Below are 19,649 nucleotides of genomic sequence, written 5' to 3'. Positions count from 1 at the left end.
AAACAACATAAAACAATGTATGAGAGGTGGCTCACAAGGAATACATGCACACAAGAGAGCACAGTTTAAACAATATGGGAAGTTCATAACAACTTTCCAATTAAAAATGCTTTCATATGCCCGTATGTGCATAAGTAGTTTAGTGTTTGAATTCATTTACTAATTCAATTTTAGTTAAGTTCAAATTAAATATGCAATTGAACAATTCTTTAAATAATCAAGCTGGAACTCCATTTGAAACGCAAATTGAAATTAAAAATCGTGTTATTATAAATATCATAAATATTTTTTTTATCTTATTATATTCATAGATAATGTATTTTGTATGTATGAAGATTGCTGCGCATCACTAAAATATAATATGATAGGTCTTACATGTACAAATATAATTTATTGTGCACATTCACATAAGATGCAAAATAAAATAGTAAAATTCATCTAATGATAAATGTCATTTCCATTTACCAAGTTAAGCTTATTTTAGCTTGAACTTAAATTAGGCTCAAACTCACTCTCTGTCTCAAAAACAAAACTCAAACTAATTATGAATAACTCAATTCTCTTGTAGTCAATGCTCCTTTCTCTTTCATACGCGCACAAAAACAAGATATTCTTGAGTTAAGTAAGTTGCCGTGACAAGACAGACACAATTTTGAGGGACACTTTTTTGAGTTACTTATTGAAGAGGACACAAACTTTGGGTCACACGATCCTTGCAGGTCTTCTATTTTGAGGGACACACTGACCCATCTTTATTATATAAGAAACAACACATGAGAGAGAAACATGGTACACCAATTCAGCAAATTTTTTTTGCATTAGATGATGGGCTTTTTGAATCTACTGATGATTTTCCCTATATTTGGTTTAGTGGGCTTGAGGGTGGTAGTATTTGCAGGTACACATAACGTTCCAACCTATGACCATAACTACGAGGTTTTATATGGAGCTCAACATATCTTGCCATTTCATCAAGGCAGAGAAATCGGGCTCTCTCTCGATGAATCCAGTGGTCGCCTCTTACCCCACTTTTTGTCACTCGTTAAAATTATCTGATAAGTCTAACTCATTACTTAGCAGTGTTTCCTTATTATTGAAATTACATATCAGGTGCCATGTAAACTGAATTTACTAAATTTTTCGCTTTCCATTTATCTCATTCATAATCTCCATTTCTTTCCCCAAATATAAATTCTATCAAAAAACTGGAAAATTATAGAATACTCTAGGACTACTGAATAATCATCCAAAAAGGAAAATTATAGAATAACACATCTATTTTCAAGCTTTTCTAAGTGTACAATCACCAAAATATTCCATGTTGTAATTAAAATGTGAAAAAAAAAAAAAACAAACAAGCAAACAAATAATGGAAGAGTAAAGCTCATCAACTTGTTTCAAATAGATTGTGTCTTAGTTCATAGCACATTTCGAAAGTGTGTTCAAATTTTAACTGTTAACCAAGCTATGATATATAGAGCCAAGATTTATTCTTTGTGACAATGATGTTTTGTCACCAATCAGGATCTGGAATTAAATCCAAGTTCAATTATACTTCTGGGTTCTTCCATATAAACATTAAGCTACCAGCCAATGACTCCGGAGGAGTCGTAACAGCCTTCTATGTAAGTTTACAATTACATATATATTTGTGCTCCTTGGTTCAAGGTTATCACTGACACAAAAAACAAAAACAAAAAAGGCGATCTAGTGCAAGAAACTCCTACTTAAAAGGTGTCACTGATAACATAATGTAAATTCTTTTTTTTTTCCCCTTTCTTTTGGCAGTTGAAATCGGAAGATAGTGAATTGGATTTTGAGTTCTTGGGCAACAGAAAAGGGAAGCCCATCGGAGTTCAGACGAATGCCTTTTTAAAAGGAAAAGGGGGTAGAGAGCAGAGGATCTATCTTTGGTTTGATCCAACTGCGAACTTCCATACTTACAAAATCCTATGGAACCAACATCAAATAGTGTAAGGCAACTACCTAAACACATTCCAATTTGAAAAATAAACTTATTCTACAAACTGCTTCTCAAAGCTAGCTATTTTCAAAAGAAACAAAATCATTATATTTGAAAATTGAAAATACCCTGTTTCAATGAAACATTTTTAAGTTGTCTTTTAAATATGTCTTCACAAAGATGAAATTTATTTATTTATTTATTTTGATATTTTCAAACTTTCCATTATTTTTGTTTCTAAAAACACAAAAACATCGAAATTGAAAATGACATCACACTTCTTAAATCACTATCTGTTGAGTTCTAACTTATTTTGTTAATCGCGTTTCCGCCCAACAGTTATTTTGTTGATGAATATCCCATTCGAGTTTTCAAGAACAACAGACACGATGGAGTTGGCTTCCCAGCACAACCAATGCAACTAATGGCAACTATATGGGACGGAGATAGTTGGGCGACGAATGGTGGAAAAACTAAAATCATTTGGGCTCATGCACCGTTTATAAGTCACTTTCGGGGCTTTGCCATTGATGGATGCCCCTATGACAGCTCTCACAGAAAATCATGCAATTCTCCGAAGTTTTGGTGGAATGGAAAGAATTACTGGCAACTGTCTCCTAACCAAGAAAGAAGGCATCAAGTCATAAAGCGCAATTATATGTACTATGATTACTGCAATGACAGAACTAAACACCCAACATATCCCCCAGAATGCCCACAGTGATAACAACCTTTTATTTTCCTATTACATACTTAATCATCAGACAAAAAGTGCAGTTTAAAACTATTGAATTCACAATATAATATTATGTTTAATCACTTTCTACTTCTTCTAATTCTCAACCTTCTCTAGGACCATATATGTTTTTCAGAACGACTACTAGAGCCTGTCTTTCCAGTTCTAAATACACACAATATTGTAGAATTGAGCTGCACCATGTACAAAAATATGCACACAAACATTGATGAGCAGTCATCAGAATCAATGCTTCATTTGTATATTCTTCTCATTCATAGCATAAGAATCAACTGTGTCCAAATTTCATACAGTATTTCTTGAAGACAACCATTCGCCACTATCTCACCATCACAACCCTTCCATCAAATTAATCAAAGCAAAACACTACACAATGGACTTCAGAGCAAAACAGAATGTTTCCAGGCAAAATTCAAAATAAGCATTATTTGCATTGGCTCTATAATAAAAAATCACTAAAATGTATGGAAAGTTACTTCATTCAAAATAGGTCCATTAAAAGATTGCACCTCTGCAATAAATACCAATAATACAATCATGGGCCCAAAAAAAAAAAGAAAAAAACAATAAAGAAAAAAAATAAGATAAGGTCATTCAAGAAAAAACTTATGCAAATGTATTGCAACTTAGGCAATGAAAACTTTAACAGAAACTTATTTTTTGACCCAAAAGAAAGAAAATTCAACAAAAGCAGTAAAATAAAATTAAAAAAACGTGTCTAACACATTGTCAAGTAAGTGAATTATGTTTGGTAAAAATCAATTTTTTGTACTTAATTTTTTTTTTCTCTCATTCAAAAAAGATACATAATTTTTTGTTTCAACTAACACGATTTTAAATAGGCCAAATTAATATAAAAATAATCAATAATTTAGTTAAATATATGGCGTTAGTAAAGAGAATACAACGCAATTTCAACTCATACTATATAATTTGATCATCGCAATTAGCCAGGAAAAAAGAAGAAGAAATATAGCTCATTTTCATACTATTATCCTTCATATTTCATTTTGTGAGTTGCACTCTAGGCCCTCTTCATCTCGTAAACTTCGTGATCAAGACCGTTTGTGCAAAAAATTAACTTTTCAAAATATTATAAATAAATTACATTTTATTTTATAAACAAGATGGTTTATAAACTCATAAATATCATCTATTTTAAAAAATAAAATGTAATTTTTTTTCATATATCTTGTTTGGTTTCATATATCTATTTATATCCAAAATTGACTTTTTTATTTTATTTTATTTTTTTTTGTTTTCACTGAATTTTTTTAATATTTAAAATAATATTTTTTTTAGTTTTTAAATAAATCTGACATAAATACACTTAAAACATATAATATTTGTTAATTTTTTTTTTAAATTCAATAACTATCAAAAATATAAAAATTCAGTACATTTTGTATTATTGTGTATTAATTAATTTTTTAAAATATTTTTTTATAAATATTTTACTTTTTAGGTATATTTAAGTTGAGTGCATCTAAAATGTAAAAAAATTTGTTTAAAATATGAGTAAATTACACTGACATCCCATGAGGTTTGTATTTAATACATATCATCCTCTAACGTTTGAAAAATTACATTCTCACCCCTGTGGTTAATAGTATCATTTTACAACCCCTGTTTATATAAAAAGTAACAACTCCTGGTAGAAAAGTATCATTTTACAACCCCCTATTTATATAAAAGGTAACAACTTCTAGTAGAAAAACAGATAAAACTATATTGAAAAAAAAAAAAAAGGAAAGCAAAGGAAAGTATAGGAAAAAAAACACAAAAGAAATAAAACAAAGTAAGAAAAAAGAGAGTCTATGAATTCAATATCTTTTGATATCAACATTATTTTAATCTAAATAATTACAATGACAGTGGGATCAATGTAATTTTTCAAACGTCATGGATGATACATATTAAACCCAAACCTCAGGAAGGGTAAGTGTAATTGATCTTTAAAATATTAAAAAAAAAATCAATTTTTTAAAAATTTGAGTTCAAAAATTAAAACCAAACAATATGATATTAAATAAAATTAATTTTTTACACAATATATTTTTATTATTAAATTGAGAATGATAAACAAATATTGAAAGACAAATTATAAATTGAGAGAGTAATATTGAAAGAGAATTGTAATGTAAATTCTCAGTGAAGAATTCAGTCTGCGAGGCTCCTTAATATAGGAGTTTGTTACAAACATGATGATGATGCCTTTGAATATAATAAGGAACAAAGTGGCCGAAAGATGGCGCACCACCGAAAGGGCCGAAAGGTGAATCCTATGCTGCATTATAATATATTACTAACTTATATTGTAATTATATACAATTATATTTATATATTAACAGCCCCCCTCAAACTCAAGGAGGACAAACATCAACCAACTGGAGTTTGGAGACAAGTTCAACGAAGCGGCCAGGAGAATGGGCTTTGGTGAAGATATCAGCAGGTTGATCAGCAGAGGAGATGGGATGGAGATGGACAGTACCATGAGTAACGTGTTGACGAACAAAATGGCAGTCAATCTCAATGTGCTTGGTGCGATCATGAAAAACATCATTGTGAGCAATTTGAAGAGCACTGTGATTGTCACAAAAGAGGGCAGTAGCACCAGAGGGAGAAACACCCATGTCAGCAAGAAGCCAACGAAGCCAGAGAAGTTCCTGAGTAGTATCAGCAAGAGCACGATATTCAGCCTCAGTACTGGAGCGAGCAGTAAGAGACTGTTTCTTACTGCGCCAAGAAATAAGAGAATCACCCAAGAAAAAGCAGAACCCGGTAGTAGAGCGCCGGTCAGTAGGATCCCCAGCCCAATCAGCATCAGAAAAAGCACGAAGCTGGAGAGAGGAGCGGGCGGAATAATGAAGTCCATGAAACAAGGTACCTTTGAGATAACGAAGGATACGAACTAATGCAGCATAATGAGGGGTCCGAGGAGCGGACATAAACTGGCTGACAATATGAACAGCATAGGCAATATCAGGACGAGTAACAGTGAGATAGACAAGGCTGCCAACCAGCTGACGATATAGGGTAGCATCAGAGAGAAGAGTCCCATCAAGAGGAGTAAGACGACTCTGAGGCTCCAGGGGAGTGGAGGCAGTCTTGCAATCCGTAAGACCAGCGCGGGTGAGAAGATCAGAGGTATACTTAGCCTGAGAGAGAAAAGACCCCGTAGAATCATGGAAGATTTCAAGACCCAGGAAATAGCTGAGAGGACCAAGGTCTTTCATCTCGAAATGATGGCTAAGAAACTGTTTAAGGCAGACAATACCATTCAGATCGTCACCGGTGATAATCATATCATCCACATAAAGGAGAAGCAAGGTGGTCCCTTGAGCAGTTTTCCGGATAAAAAGAGCAGTATCATAAGGACTGGAGGTGAAACCACAGTCATGAATAGTAGAGCTGAACTTGGCAAACCAAGCGCGCGGAGCTTGTTTGAGACCATATAGAGCACGCTGAAGTTTGCAGACTTTATGAGGTGGACAAGTAGACCCAGGGGGAGGTTGCATGTAGACTTCCTCAAGAAGAACACCATTAAGAAAAGCATTTTTCACGTCCATTTGATAAAGATCCCAGTGTCGGGTGGTAGCAACCGCAATCAGGCTGCGAACAGAGGTGAGACGAGCAACAGGAGCAAATGTCTCCTCATAGTCAATACCATATTCTTGGTTGAAGCCTTTTGCAACAAGGCGGGCTTTGTAGCGTTCAATAGTACCATCAGAACAAGTTTTGATTTTGTAGACCCATTTGCAACCAATGGCAGTTTTGCCAGGAGGAAGATCAACAATGTCCCAAGTGTGAGTTTTGTTTAAAGCCTGCAATTCATCAGTCATAGCTTGCTGCCAAAGAGGATTAGAGCGAGCCTCACGATAAGAGGTTGGTTCATAAGTAGAAAAAGCAGTAGAACCAACAATAAAGTCACGAAGACGAGTGGAAGGTTGTATTACCCGGTGTGGTCGAGTAGAGGCAGGAGGAGCCAGAGGGAGAGACTCACCAGGAGGAGAGGATCCCGAGGGGGCAAGAGCAGGACCATCAGAGGGAGCAGGTGCATGGGACAGACCAGAAGGCACGGCAGTCGTGAGCGGTGGTGGAGTAAGCTCAGCAGAGGACTCGAGAGGGGCCGGCAAGGGCGGTGAAGTAAGCTCATCTGAGAACAGATCCGTGGAGGGGTCAGTAAAAAACAGAGAAGGTGAGGGAACGGACAATCGGAAGAGAGAGAGAGAGGAAAACATTTTGTGTTCCCAAAAGATGACATGACGAGAGATACGGAGGCGCTGGGAGAGAGGATCCCAACAACGATACCCCTTGTGTTCAATACCATACCCTAAGAAGCAACAAAGGCGAGAACGGGGTTCAAGTTTGGTACGTTCATGAGGTTGAAGAAGAACAAAACAGGCAGATCCAAAGACCCTAAGGTTGGTGTAAGGGGGACGGGTGCCATGCAGACGTTCATAAGGAGTGTGATTATGAATGACGGGGGAAGGAATACAATTGATAGTGTAAGCAGCAGTGAGAGCTGCCTCTCCCCAAAAATGTTCCGGACAAGAGGAAGACAAAAGGAGAGCTCGAGTAGTGTCAAGAATATGTCGATGTTTCCGTTCAGCACGTCCATTTTGTTGAGACGTACCGGGACAGGAACGATGAGGTTGAGTACCATGACTCTGAAGAAAGGAAAGAAAGTCAAAATCTTTATATTCCATAGCATTGTCGGAGCGAAAAAGTTTAATGGTTTTAGAAAATTGTGTTTTAACCATTGTAGCAAAATTATAATAAAGTTGTTTGAGCTCAGAGCGATTTTTCATAAGAAACAACCAGGTAAAACGGGAAAAATCATCTATAAAAACAACAAAATAGCGTGCACCTCCCATAGTAGGAGTAGGAGAAGGTCCCCAAATATCAGAATGAATGAGATCAAATGGTGCAAGAGAAACAGATTCACTTTTATTAAATGACAAAGCAGGTTGTTTGGCAAGTTGACAAGACACACAATCTAAAACATCAGAACTTACATGACCTAAATGACCACTGGAAATTAGAGATTTTAAACGACCAACAGAAAGATGGCCTAAACGACAATGCCAAAGCTGAAAAGGAGATAATGGAGGAGCAGTGGAAGCAGTGGTAGCAGTGGTAGGAGCTGTGATCTGAGAGGAATCTGGAACATGAAGATGGATGAGTTCGTAGAGACGTCCATGCTTACGGCCTATCCCAAGAGTTTTCCCCGTCCGAGGGTCCTGCACCAAACAACCAGTACGGGAAAAGGTAACAGTTAGACCATGCTCACATAATTGACTAATGGAGATAAGATTTAAAGTAAGAGCAGGCATAAGATAGACATGGGATAAAGATAAGTGAGAGGTGGAAACAGAACCAACATGACTTACAGACAGAAGAGACCCATCAGCAGTATGGATAGAAGGAATATGAGGCGTAGAAGAAAGAGGAGTGAAAATAGTAGGGTCAAAGGTCATGTGATTACAACAAGCAGAGTCAAAGTACCAAGAAGTGTTACCTGCGGTGACAGATAAAGCAGTAGATGGAGGAGTACCGGAATTCTGCCAAAAATGTTGAAACATGGCTGCGACGTCAGTTTGAGAGAAAACTGGAGTGGAAGGGTCTATAGGGACAGATGAAGGTAAATCCTCTGAGGCAGCAGCAGTAGTGCGTTGGGCAGGCATTGGTTTAAACGGAGTCCCAGAACGGTGAGAGTGGCTGCGAGAAAAATTCCCAGTGGAAGGTCCATTGCGAGAGGCACGGGCTGGATTGCGGAAGCAATCTTGCTGGAGATGACCAGGGCCAGTCTTGTTGCAAAACCGACAAAGACGAACTGGACAATTAACCAGAAGATGAGTCGACGGAAGATTGCGGTTGTGACAGTAATTGCAGGCATTGGACCTCTGTGGTGATGGTGAGGAAGGAGAACTTCGAATCTGGGGAGTGGCAAGAACAGAGTCCACAGGGTGTGGATGGAGAGTACCAAATCTGGTTTCTTCGGACAAGAGTTCAGAAATTGCTTGCTCAAGAGTGGGTAAAGGAGTGCGATGAAGGAGAGATGCGCGGACTGGCTCAAATCGGGGAGTGAGAGCCATGAGAAACTGAACTAAGCGCTGTTGGTCACGGTAGGCAGTAAACAAGGTAGCATCCTTAGTACAATCCCACGAAGGTTCAGAAAGAGCGAGCTGATCCCAAGCATAATACATTTGAGAGAGAAAATCATTAATGGTTTGAGTTGTTTCTTGACGCATACCGTGAAGATGACTCAGAAGCTGATATTGGTGAGCAAGGCTAGTAGTCCGATAGCGTTCTTGTAAAAAATCCCAGATGGCTTTGGCAGGAGAGGAAGCAGAGTCAAGTTGGAACCGACCAAACTGAAGGCTGATAGATGTAATAGAAGTGTTGCGAAACCAAGTGATGATCTGATAGTTTTTACTATCCCAATCTTCCAGTCGATCGACATATTTGGCAGCGGAGTCCGTGGTAGCAGAATCGATGGTCCCTTGAACGGGTTTGCACACATCCCCAGTGATGATGCGCCAAAGTTTCTTTCCTTTGAGGAAGCCAGACATAGCTTGTGCCCATAAGACATAATTAGTCCCGTCAAGAATAACAGAAATAGGTTGGGTAGAGGAGTCCAAGCGATCCATGAGCGAAAAATAGCACAAATGAGGGAGAATCAGAAAAAACCGAGAGTACCAGTGAATTCAGAGGGTCAAAATTAGTCAGAAAAGGAGTAAACGGACCAAAAATATGACCAGAAAGGCTGAAAATGGAGTAGTCAACGCTGCTGGTCAAACAGGATGGCGCGGCGCACGTTAGCAGAGAGTGGCGCGGCGCACGTTAGCAGGTGAAGACACACGGCGCACGGAAGCAGTCAGGGCTGACGTCAGCTGACGTCAGAACACGCGGCTCACGTTAGCAGATGAGGCCGCGGCGCACAATAGCACAGGACAGTGTAGGAAGCGCGTGGAGCGCGTCTGGAACGATTAGGCGCGTGGCCGAATGTTCTGGTGGCGCGTGAGGGCGCGTGTGACGTCAGATGAGGATGAGTCTGGTGGCGTTGGCTTCGTCGTGGAGAGACGAAGGTGTTGGTACTCTCCAATCTGTGTATGAGGTAAGGGAGATGTACGCAGCAATCTGCCACGAAAGATGTGATGTAGAGACTTAAGAAAAATACCTATGCTCTGATACCATGATAAACAAATATTGAAAGACAAATTATAAATTGAGAGAGTAATATTGAAAGAGAATTGTAATGTAAATTCTCAGTGAAGAATTCAGTCTGCGAGGCTCCTTAATATAGGAGTTTGTTACAAACATGATGATGATGCCTTTGAATATAATAAGGAACAAAGTGGCCGAAAGATGGCGCACCACCGAAAGGGCCGAAAGGTGAATCCTATGCTGCATTATAATATATTACTAACTTATATTGTAATTATATACAATTATATTTATATATTAACAGAGAAGATGAACGGTTGGGATCATTCCTAAATGAAATATGAGAGGAAGCCGTTTAAGAAAAGAACAGAAGCAAGGAGTCGTGGACAAGGCAGCGACTCTTCAATAAAACCATCGGAGTCCTCTCTAGTAGAGAGAGAGAGTAGAGAGAGATCAATGGCGGGCGTATCTCTCAAGTGTGGCGACTGTGGAACCCTCCTGAGATCAGTGAAGGAAGCTCAAGAACACGCAGAGCTCACCAAGCACTCCAACTTCTTCGAATCCATCGAGCCCGTTCTCAACCTCCTCTGCTCCTCCTGCCTCAAACCCTGCCGCTCCAAAACCGTGACCACAATCCCAATTCACACACATATACGCACACACACACACACACATGCACATATATGCATATATGTGATTTTGATTTCTGGGTTTTGATTCGTTTTGCAAATTTGTTTTTTTTTTTTTTTTTTGGGCTTGTGTAGGAGAGTGATTTGCACACGAAGAGGACTGGGCACCACGAATTTGTGGACAGGACGTTGGAGACCGTGAAGCCAATAAGTTTGGATGTTCAGAAGGGCTGCAAAGGGGATGTGGAGATGGAAGAGTCTAGTAGTAGTAATAAGCATGAAGGTTCTGTTTTGTGTGTGATTGATTGTGCTTTATGTGTTGTATTTAACAATGTGGTTATCAATTTTATGATTTTTTTTGAATATGTGTGATTTGAGGAATGTGAATTTTGCAAAATTTTAGTTAATGAGTGGAATTTAAGCTATTGTTTAATGAAATATTAGCTAAGTTAATAAAGATATGTAGAGGGTATGTCTCGTTAAGTGACAATGCATTAATTTTGGATTTTGGGTAGGGCTGGAAACAAGCCGACTAGTGCAATGTTGAACGAGTTTTTGACAAACACGTGTCAAGCTCGAATAGCTAAGTTTTTTTAAAATAGAATTTTTTTGAACAAAGTCAACATTTTTTTTTTTTTTTATATATAATGAGCCAAATTTATATTTAAAAACAGAGTATTATTAAAACTTAAAAGGCGTAGATAGACAAAGAAGCTATGCAACCAACAACAAAACTAATCCAATATCCTCCAAACCATTATGTTTACTGTAATGTATTGATATTAATTTGTTGGATTTGGTGAGTGGGAGGTGCACATTTTCATTTTCAGAACAAGTGGTTATCTGACTATCTTCTATTTGTTCTCCATTAGAAATGGTTGTTCCAGAAGTTGACCAGAAGTTGCTTGAGGAACTTGAAGGAATGGGATTTCCTAAGGCAAGGGCGACCAGGGCACTTCATTACTCTGGTGAGGGCATTTGGAAGTTTATCTTCTTTATTGAATTATTGTTTACAGTGAATTTTCTGACAAGTGACAACTGGCTTTTTATCTTTTATTTTTTGAACACTTGTCTAAAATTGTGTTGGTTCAGGGCTGTATCAGTATGACTAAAGAACAATTTAAGCTTTTAAAAAGTTTTGTAGCCTGAGCTAATTGGGTATAGAATTATGGGGTTAGGTGCACCATGAAAACCTTGAGGTGCAGCAGTTATCTTTTCCATTGGGCTGATGTGATATTCTTTATTTTATGAAGTCAAGTTATTTGTTTCTCAATTGGGCAAAAAATGCCTTTGCGTAACTGATGGTCGTTTAGTACCATCTTCTATTTTGTATGGCCATTGTATCATATTAGGTAGTGAAGGGCTAATGATTTTTCTTTCATGTTTAGTTTTTATTTGTCTTATTTTTCTCAAATTTCTTGTTTTTTATTGATTGCATCTTTTTTTCCTGCTTCAATTGAATGAGATAAATTGTTTCTGCACTGTATGAAATTTTTATATAATTGCAGTTTGGATGATCTGTAAGTACCTTTGCCAGTTGGGTCTTTTGTGAGTGTTGCTTGTCATATTGTGTTAGTATTATGTGAATTTTATTTTTAACCTACTTGCTTCAAACTTTTCCAGGTAATGTTGGCCTTGAGGATGCTGTGAATTGGGCAGTTGAACATGAAAATGATGCAGATATAGATCAGATGCTGAAGGTTTGATTTTTTTTGTTCAGTCTTCAGACACATCTTAACATATTCATCTACCTGCTTCATTCTTATTTTACCTTTTTACTTTTGGATTAATCAAAATAAGATTGATGTCCAAGCATGTTACTACATGGCATTTTTGTGTACTTTGTTTATTTAAAAATTCTGTTATGTGCATGTATGATATATAAGAATTTAAGCTTATGATGTTATTGAGAAAATAATGATGCTAAGGGTTTGGGGAACTTTGGAAGGCTTGTAGAGCAATTGAACTTGGTAATCCTTGTGAGTTGAAATCATCCACACCACAATAAGTATGGCGGCAGCGGTGGCAAAGTAAAAAATCTTCAAATTCATAACCGGTTGATCCTATGGCCATAGAGTATTGTGGGCTTTGATACCAAATTGATGAGCAGAGGAATACAGGGGAGGAGAAAAAGAAATGCAACAGGACAAGAATATGAAGGAGGAGAGAGAGTTGCAGAGAGAGGGAGATGAAATGATATTCTGAAATTCTACAAATAACCAAGTCTGGAATCCAGTAAATCAATCCTATTATTGACGGGGCAAACCCGGAAAGGAAATAAATCTCTATCAAATTATGCCTAGAAATAGGGAAATTACAAAATTAAAGCCCTAAATTAATCAACAATTTATTTTGAAATTCAGCATTTTGTTTACGTCTAGAAACATTTATAACTCCCTGATCATGATTCCCACCACCACTTCTTATCTATCATTTGTTGGCCATCCTACATTTGTGACATGATTGCAACTTTGGTATGTTTTTTTGCACAGCTGCTCATTTTCATTTGGATATTGTGGTTGTTGATCTGGCTTGCTTGAATAGCTGCTGTTTGGTTCTGAACCTTACACTAAATTCCTTTCTATGCTCTGTGTTTGAAGTGCATCCTTGTGACATTGTGTTTTAGTTTTCATTCCTCTTCTCCCAATTTATCGCTTTAGTGTTTCGTGGGAATTGTTTTTGTGCATGCATTATTGATGTGACATCTTTGGAAAAAAAAACTGAGTGTATGCCCGAGTAAAATATAGCTTTGCAAAGATTTGACTATCACTTGCCTAATTCTGCCTAGGTACCTCTCAACACCAAAACTGAGGCTTCCAAGCCTTCTCTTACTCCTGAAGAAACAAAGATGAAAGCACAGGAACTAAAGTAATGCTTATTTTGCCCTTGTTATCTGTGCTCTTTAATGACCTTGAGATGCAAACTTATTCCGAAGCTTCATTCCATGATGTCTTAAACATTTTCCATGCGAAATTCTAAATTGTCTCATTTTCTTGTTGGTATGGTTTGCATCATGGGGTTAGGTAAAAGTCTACTTGTAATAACTAATAAGATTGATTTAACGTTAATGATGTATTGGTTGGGTTCTCATTGGCTTTCTTTAGCAGCTATGGATACTTGGTTGTCTCCACGGAGAAACATTTCCTGAAATTTCTTCATTTATGTCTTTAGAGCCAGAAACTTTTTCTGCCTTTTTTTTTTTTTTCCCACCCCCTTTAGGGCCAAAAACTTAATTCTAGACAAAAATTTAAACTTGGGTACATACATGAGACCGAAATAAATTTACTATGATTGTCCTTTTTACTATTGCTTCTGTTTCTAATGTTATTAATCTTTTCAATGCTTAAGGGAGCAAGCTCGCAAGAAGAAAGAAGAGGAAGAGAAGCGAATGGAAAGAGAGAGGGAGAAGGTGATTCTTAATTTACTAGAGGATATGCCTTCTTGTCATATTGACTTTGTATTTTGTAGTACTATTTTTCAGCTATGAACTTATTGTGTCATATTATTATTGTTTTGTGTTACCAGAAAACGCTGATACCCTAGTGAATTATGTATTGCTACACACATTCCGAAACATGGTACTCTTCCGTTCCAAAATGGTAAATTTAGTAATCCAAAGTGATCCCAAATTTTTTTTCCAATATATTTCCTTAAATGTTACCTTAGGAGGAATAAAAATTAAATATAATGAACTAAAATCTAAGGCGACTTAAGTTTTGACAAGACAAAAACATAAAAAATGGAAACATATATGTATATATATATTTTAGATGCCTAGTAGTTAAAAGAAAGTTACTCAAGAAATACCTTAAATTCTTAAAGTGTAATACATACAAGTCTACCCCTATCGTACCACATTTTAAAACATGTTTCATTCCACGTTCCAGGTAACATAGTTTCGGATTGGTTAAATAATAAAGAAATTGGAGTTAAAGTGAATTTTGTATGACTGAAGATATTATTACTGTGTATTTTTTGTGATTAAATGATATTCTAGAAAATTTTTCATCTGTTAAAGATAATTAATAACATTTGTATCAAATGTATACTGTGTTGTTTGCATTTATTATCATTCCATAGTTAAGAGATGTGTCTATTACAAAGCTTTCATTTTTTGTGTAAAATAAACTTTTGTGAATCTTCTTTTTCCCTTGTAGATTTTATAGGAGAATTCTTGTCAGTTCATATAAGGTTCACCCCTTTTGGCGGTTTCTTTAATATGATTTTCTTTACTTATCAAATATATATATTTCTCAAAGCATCTGCTTTGAAGCTTGTGAGCTTTTTTGAGCATCAGGACCCTACCAACAACCCCCCTCTCTTACTTTCGAACAAGAATAGATTTTAAGATTGTATATTGTTGTTTTGGAAATTGTTCAGACTTCAAACAAACATAGAAATAATACTTCTGTAAACTGTTGGGAGTTCGTTATCTATGGAGACAATGGCTACGATTTATTTTTTGTTTGATGTTTGCTTCTTTGTTTGCCCATATTTGTTTTCCTCCATACTACAAATTCAGTGTTAACGATGTATTTTACTTTTATTTGAGTGATGGTCCAAGATCATTATGTATTGGAAAGCTCTTCTTAGGTCAATTTCTATTTTCAAGTCTCTTTCATATCAATGATCTAGATATATGATGCATGATCCTGAATTTTTGATTTTCTATCTGGCCACTGTAATTCCATTCTCTTATGTTTTTTTAATCATGGTTTTCTTTTTTCTCTTTAGGAGAGGATTCGGGTGGGCAAAGAACTTCTTGATGCGAAGCGAATTGAGGAAGAAAATGAAAGAAAATGGTGGGGTTTATTCATAACATTTGTTTCTTCTGTTTTTGGTGCTACATGGTTATTTTATCTCATTGTATTACAAAACAATGTGTTCTGCTTTCACAGTGTGGTGGCCTCGCGGAAAGCTGTGAAAGAGGAAGAGAAAAGAGCTAGGGAGAAAATTCGACAAAAATTGGAAGAGGATAAGGTCCTGATAGTGTCTTGTTGTTCTGTTTTATATGCTAATACAAATACTCAAAATTAGCATGGTGGATTGATAATTCATTATTTACAGTAGAGCACTTTATTTGTGATTCAACTTAGATTTTATCGAGGGGTCTGACGGTGAAAATCTTAAAAAGTATATTTCAACCAATATATGGAAGGAAAGGATATGTGCTGAGAATTGCTCAGACATGTAAGAAGATTTAGTTTGAAACGGCTAGTAACCAGAAAACGAACAATAATAGAAAACAATCACCATGTGTGAAGTCAATGTTTGGCTATGGTTGTAAAATAAAGTGTTTCCACCATGAGAGCTATATCTGAGAATTAGGCTAGCAAGCCATGGACCAAACATTGATGAAATAAGGAATATGGTGAAAGTTGGAACATTTGGACAGGCACATATGGGAGGGAGAACCTTCTGAGTAGGCTAATGAAGGTAGAAAGGAAGAGGGAGTGAGTGGAAATCGTCAAGCGGTGCCTTGCATTCTTCCAAGTCTTCCTTTGTTTAAGGCATGAAACAAAAGGTTGTATCAGGAACAAGATATCCCTTTGTAATTTCTTGAAGCTACTTGAAAATTATTACATGATTATAAATTATCATAATTTTTGTTTTTATTTTAAAAAAGAGATATATTTCACAGGCAGAAAGAAGGAGAAAGCTTGGATTGCCACCAGAAGATCCTGTTGCTGCAAAACCTTCGGCACCTGCTGTGGAGGAAAAGAAGGTTTGAATTCATCTGAATGAAAGTATAAATATCAGTCTCTGGTAATCTGTGGAATCTAATCAAAATTTGAGTTAAAAACATTTCTTCATATAAAAATTGCAGAGCTTAGTGCCAGTCAGGCCTGCCACGAAGGCAGAACAAATGAGAGAGTGCTTACGTTCTCTCAAGCAGAACCATAAGGTAATTAGTGATTGCTGCATGCACTGAGGACTTGTGTAGTTTGTTATCTAAGGAGAAGAATGTGTGAATATAGGTTGCTTCTGTATTAACCACCTCCTCCCCATCTCCAACAGAAAAAAAACAAGGAAACACAAATGCGATAAAATCTTTGTTACATGAATTCTTATAAATTTGTGAAGTACTCATCAGACACTTGACACTTGAGTAAGGATATGATATATATACGTTCAATATGAACCCAACAAGCATGTATAAGTAGTGAGTTCGCTATATAATTATGCAAAAAAAAGAGCATTTTATTCATAAAATGCTATATTTTGGTTTGTATACATTATTTTACCATTAAAAAATAAGTTATTGAGAAATATGAAGTCTAGCCATGTCTTAGGCAAATACCAGCTCGTGACACTTGTACCCAATTGGATGTAATGTAGGGTAAAAACATAAAGAGAAGGAACAAGAAAAATGGATTTGCTGAAAAAAAGGAAAAATATTCATGTTTCTCCTCGATGAGTTGGATTTGATTTTGTTTGTCCTTGGAATAAAGTTCCATCTTCATTCTTTCATAAATGAAAGGCTTGTGTGTCCCAAAAATGATGCTTCCTTTGGCTTCAGAAATTGAAATGAAGAGTTTTGAATCCTTTTAACTAGTATCAGAACAATATTACAATCCGGTGAATTTAATGAATTTCATTGCTCAGTAACATCCATTTCATTTGTTTTCTGTGATACTAGGACAATGAGGCCAAAGTAAAGATGGCATTTAATACTCTTCTGACTTATGCAAGGAATGTTGCAACAAATACCAATGAGGAGAAATTCCGAAAAATTAGACTCAGTAATGCCACCTTCCAGGTACGAATTTCCGTTAGATACTTTTCCAAAGCCATGTGTTAGTTAGAACACAAGTCAATATTGCAAACCAATAATTGGTTCCTTCTTTCATGATTGGACTTTGTTATTGAATTTTTTAGATTTATGTAATTAATCAACATTCAGGATGGGTCTTATATATAACCATCAAATAAATATCTGTGATAACAAACCACTTTGTGTTTAACAGGCTAGAGTTGGTGCGTTGAAAGGTGGCATCAAGTTTCTTGAGTTGTGTGGGTTTAAGAAAATTGATGGCGGTGAGTTCTTGTTTCTACCCAGAGACAAAGTTGATATGGCAGTGCTGAACTCAGCTGGCACTGAACTGAATAGTGCAATAAACAATCCCTTCTTTGGTGTTCTCTAATCCCATACTTTTTAAGTTGAAAACACACACTGTAGAGAAGATGGTTGTTTTAAATACCTCCTTATAATTCAATTGGAATGCACTGGGAATTTCTTGTTTTGGTGTAATTACAAGAAATTAGGGTCGTTTATAACTTCATATGTGGATGGAAATGGGGAAAAGCTATTATGAACTTATATTGGAGCAAGGATCTCTCTCTCTCCCCTATGGTCTTTGCATTAGTTTATATATTTGCCAGATGTAGTGGATGATTTGTCTGGTGGTTGTTAAGCTTCTTCCATAATTCTCTGTTTTTTGAGTTTCTGGGTTGGAATTAAGACTCCAAATGGACCAAGTTCTTCATGAATATGCTCAGTTCATATAAGGCTTGTTCTATATATAAACAAGTTTGAGCTAAAATTTTGATTCAACAAAGCTTGTTTCGCTAAGTGAAGATTTCCGTAAAATTTCATGACAAATGGTCTTTTGTTTTTGGTGTGCAATTGTAATAATCAATTGGAATGCACTTCATTTCCTATATGAAGTTCAAAGAATCTAACTAAATCTATCAAGAAAATTGTAATCAAAGAAGAAAGGAAAAAATGGCAACGTTAAAGTGGGAAAAAAAAAAAAAAATCCAGCATTTTCTCTCTTTGATTAAAGACGGGGTGTATCAAAAGTCTCCAAAATGAAAACAAAAAAAATTGCAAATTCAAGTGCCTGATGTTTTTGAGCAATGCTGAACTTATTTTGGGATCAATCCTGCTAGGTAGCTCAAATCGTTCAGGGCTCGAATGGCTCGAGATGCCAAAACAACACTTTCTTTTTCTTTTCTTTTTTTTGCTTTTTTCTTCCTCTGACTTCTGGTATCTGTTCTTTGTCTGTTTTTTTTTTCTTTTCTTCTTCCATAACTCATAATCAAAAAAAGAGAAAGGAGAGGAAAAATTCAAAAAAATAAAAATAAACAAGATTTGTGTATACACAGACAGATCTGCTCTATCACCCCCTCTGTTTCTCCTCTTCTTCTTCTTCTTCTATATTTTCTGCTCCACCACCACATCACCCAAAATCAAAATCCACAGATCGGGGAACAAAGAGAGAGACAGAGAGAGAAAGAGATACACAAAACAGAAAGAGAGAGATATACAAATCTATACAGATTTGTGTATACATACAAATCTGTACACACACAGAGAGAAAGAGATACACAAACAAATCTATACAGATCTGTGTATACACACAGAGGATGGCAGCACTGGTGATGAGTGGAGCTCTCTCTCTCTCTCTCTCTCTGTGTTCCCCCTTTCACTTCTCTCTTCCTCACTCTTTCTCTCTCTTTTCCTCCATCCCTCTGTTTCAGAGATAAAAGAGGAAAAAAATAAAAAAACAATCCAAAACAACGTCGTTTTTTAATTCGGGCTACTCGAGCTTCGAAAATTTTTAGCTCTGAAGCATTTTTCTTTTGTGATACACCCATTTTTTATTATTATTTTTTTTTTGTAGGGAAAATTTGAGCTTCGTCCTATAATTTTATTGAGGGGAAATGTGCTGCAACTTTCTTAATGCAATTTCAAGTGTAGAATGTCATGAGATGGTATAACTCAGTGAGTTCGAGATCAAATTATTAGGGATTAATTTGTTCAAAGAAATTATCTAGCATTCAAATAAAACAAAGAAAAAAATGACTTTGAATTTTTGGAAATGATTAGATAATTGAGAAAAGTTAACTAAACAATAAATTAAGATGACAAAAAATAAAAAGGTACTAAGGCATCAACAATCCTCCACTATAATATTTTTTTTAAAAATATTTTATATTCAATTTGTATAACTCAATTGAGACAAATACAAAGGGTATTCTCAATCGGAAGATAAAAATAATTATTTTATGTAAAAATAAATTTTAAGAGATTGATTATTTTGATTGAATGATTACACCATAACAATTTAGTTATTTGACAAACACAAAAGGTATTCTTAATCGGAAGATAAAAACGATTATTTTA

At 36.0% G+C, this 19,649-nt stretch overlaps 3 protein-coding genes across 7 annotated transcripts; 2 read left to right on the top strand and 1 right to left on the bottom strand.

Annotated features, from left to right (window-relative positions):
- The first annotated feature begins 822 nt into the window (after positions 1–822).
- Positions 823–2,798, top strand: LOC145807868 (xyloglucan endotransglucosylase/hydrolase protein 2-like). Its single transcript, XM_082906838.1, has 4 exons — positions 823–1,012; positions 1,525–1,625; positions 1,789–1,973; positions 2,303–2,798. The coding sequence occupies exons 1-4, from the start codon at positions 823–825 to the stop codon at positions 2,685–2,687; spliced, it is 861 nt and encodes a 286-aa protein (XP_082762964.1). The 3' UTR covers positions 2,688–2,798.
- Positions 2,799–7,631: 4,833 nt separating this feature from the next.
- LOC145807455 (uncharacterized) lies at positions 7,632–10,038 on the bottom strand. Its single transcript, XM_082905666.1, has 2 exons — positions 8,242–10,038; positions 7,632–7,963 (listed from the first exon to the last, which is right to left on the bottom strand). Exons 1-2 carry the CDS (start codon positions 9,371–9,373, stop codon positions 7,926–7,928), a joined length of 1,170 nt encoding a protein of 389 aa, XP_082761792.1. The 5' UTR covers positions 9,374–10,038; the 3' UTR covers positions 7,632–7,925.
- A 194-nt stretch (positions 10,039–10,232) lies between these two features.
- Positions 10,233–17,851, top strand: LOC114290538 (uncharacterized). 5 transcript variants are annotated; one of them, XM_082904343.1, is made up of 12 exons: positions 10,233–10,514; positions 10,655–10,802; positions 11,392–11,487; positions 12,143–12,219; positions 13,308–13,387; positions 13,868–13,928; positions 15,254–15,321; positions 15,418–15,499; positions 16,161–16,244; positions 16,347–16,424; positions 17,160–17,279; positions 17,488–17,851. In XM_082904343.1, the coding sequence occupies exons 1-12, from the start codon at positions 10,347–10,349 to the stop codon at positions 17,662–17,664; spliced, it is 1,239 nt and encodes a 412-aa protein (XP_082760469.1). In that variant the 5' UTR covers positions 10,233–10,346; the 3' UTR covers positions 17,665–17,851. The 5 variants fall into 5 exon arrangements, with proteins under 5 accessions (XP_082760469.1, XP_082760471.1, XP_082760470.1 ...); XM_082904345.1 differs by lacking the exon at positions 13,308–13,387 and adding an exon at positions 14,045–14,097 and having other exon boundaries at positions 10,244–10,514; XM_082904344.1 differs by lacking the exon at positions 13,308–13,387 and adding an exon at positions 14,045–14,118 and having other exon boundaries at positions 10,244–10,514.
- The last annotated feature ends 1,798 nt before the right edge of the window (positions 17,852–19,649 follow it).

This window comes from Camellia sinensis, chromosome 14 (assembly GCF_055761805.1).
Source record: "Camellia sinensis isolate YWXY chromosome 14, ASM5576180v1, whole genome shotgun sequence".
Taxonomy (NCBI): Eukaryota; Viridiplantae; Streptophyta; class Magnoliopsida; order Ericales; family Theaceae; genus Camellia; species Camellia sinensis.
This window is presented reverse-complemented; position numbering and strand designations above follow the sequence as displayed.

What these genes read in the sequence shown, in the direction of transcription:
- LOC145807455 (XM_082905666.1), bottom strand. Translation starts at nt 9,373, where the DNA reads ATGGATCGCTTGGACTCCTCTACCCAACCTATTTCTGTTATTCTTGAC. An exon ending in TGCTTTATCTGTCACCGCAG is followed by an intron (nt 7,964 to 8,241) that starts GTAACACTTCTT and finishes TGTTTGGTGCAG; the next exon opens with GACCCTCGGACGGGGAAAAC.
- LOC145807868 (XM_082906838.1), top strand. Translation starts at nt 823, where the DNA reads ATGATGGGCTTTTTGAATCTACTGATGATTTTCCCTATATTTGGTTTA. An exon ending in CTCTCTCGATGAATCCAGTG is followed by an intron (nt 1,013 to 1,524) that starts GTCGCCTCTTAC and finishes GTCACCAATCAG; the next exon opens with GATCTGGAATTAAATCCAAG. An exon ending in GAGTCGTAACAGCCTTCTAT is followed by an intron (nt 1,626 to 1,788) that starts GTAAGTTTACAA and finishes TTCTTTTGGCAG; the next exon opens with TTGAAATCGGAAGATAGTGA.
- LOC114290538 (XM_082904343.1), top strand. Translation starts at nt 10,347, where the DNA reads ATGGCGGGCGTATCTCTCAAGTGTGGCGACTGTGGAACCCTCCTGAGA. An exon ending in CAGGGCACTTCATTACTCTG is followed by an intron (nt 11,488 to 12,142) that starts GTGAGGGCATTT and finishes AAACTTTTCCAG; the next exon opens with GTAATGTTGGCCTTGAGGAT. An exon ending in TGGAAAGAGAGAGGGAGAAG is followed by an intron (nt 13,929 to 15,253) that starts GTGATTCTTAAT and finishes TTTTCTCTTTAG; the next exon opens with GAGAGGATTCGGGTGGGCAA.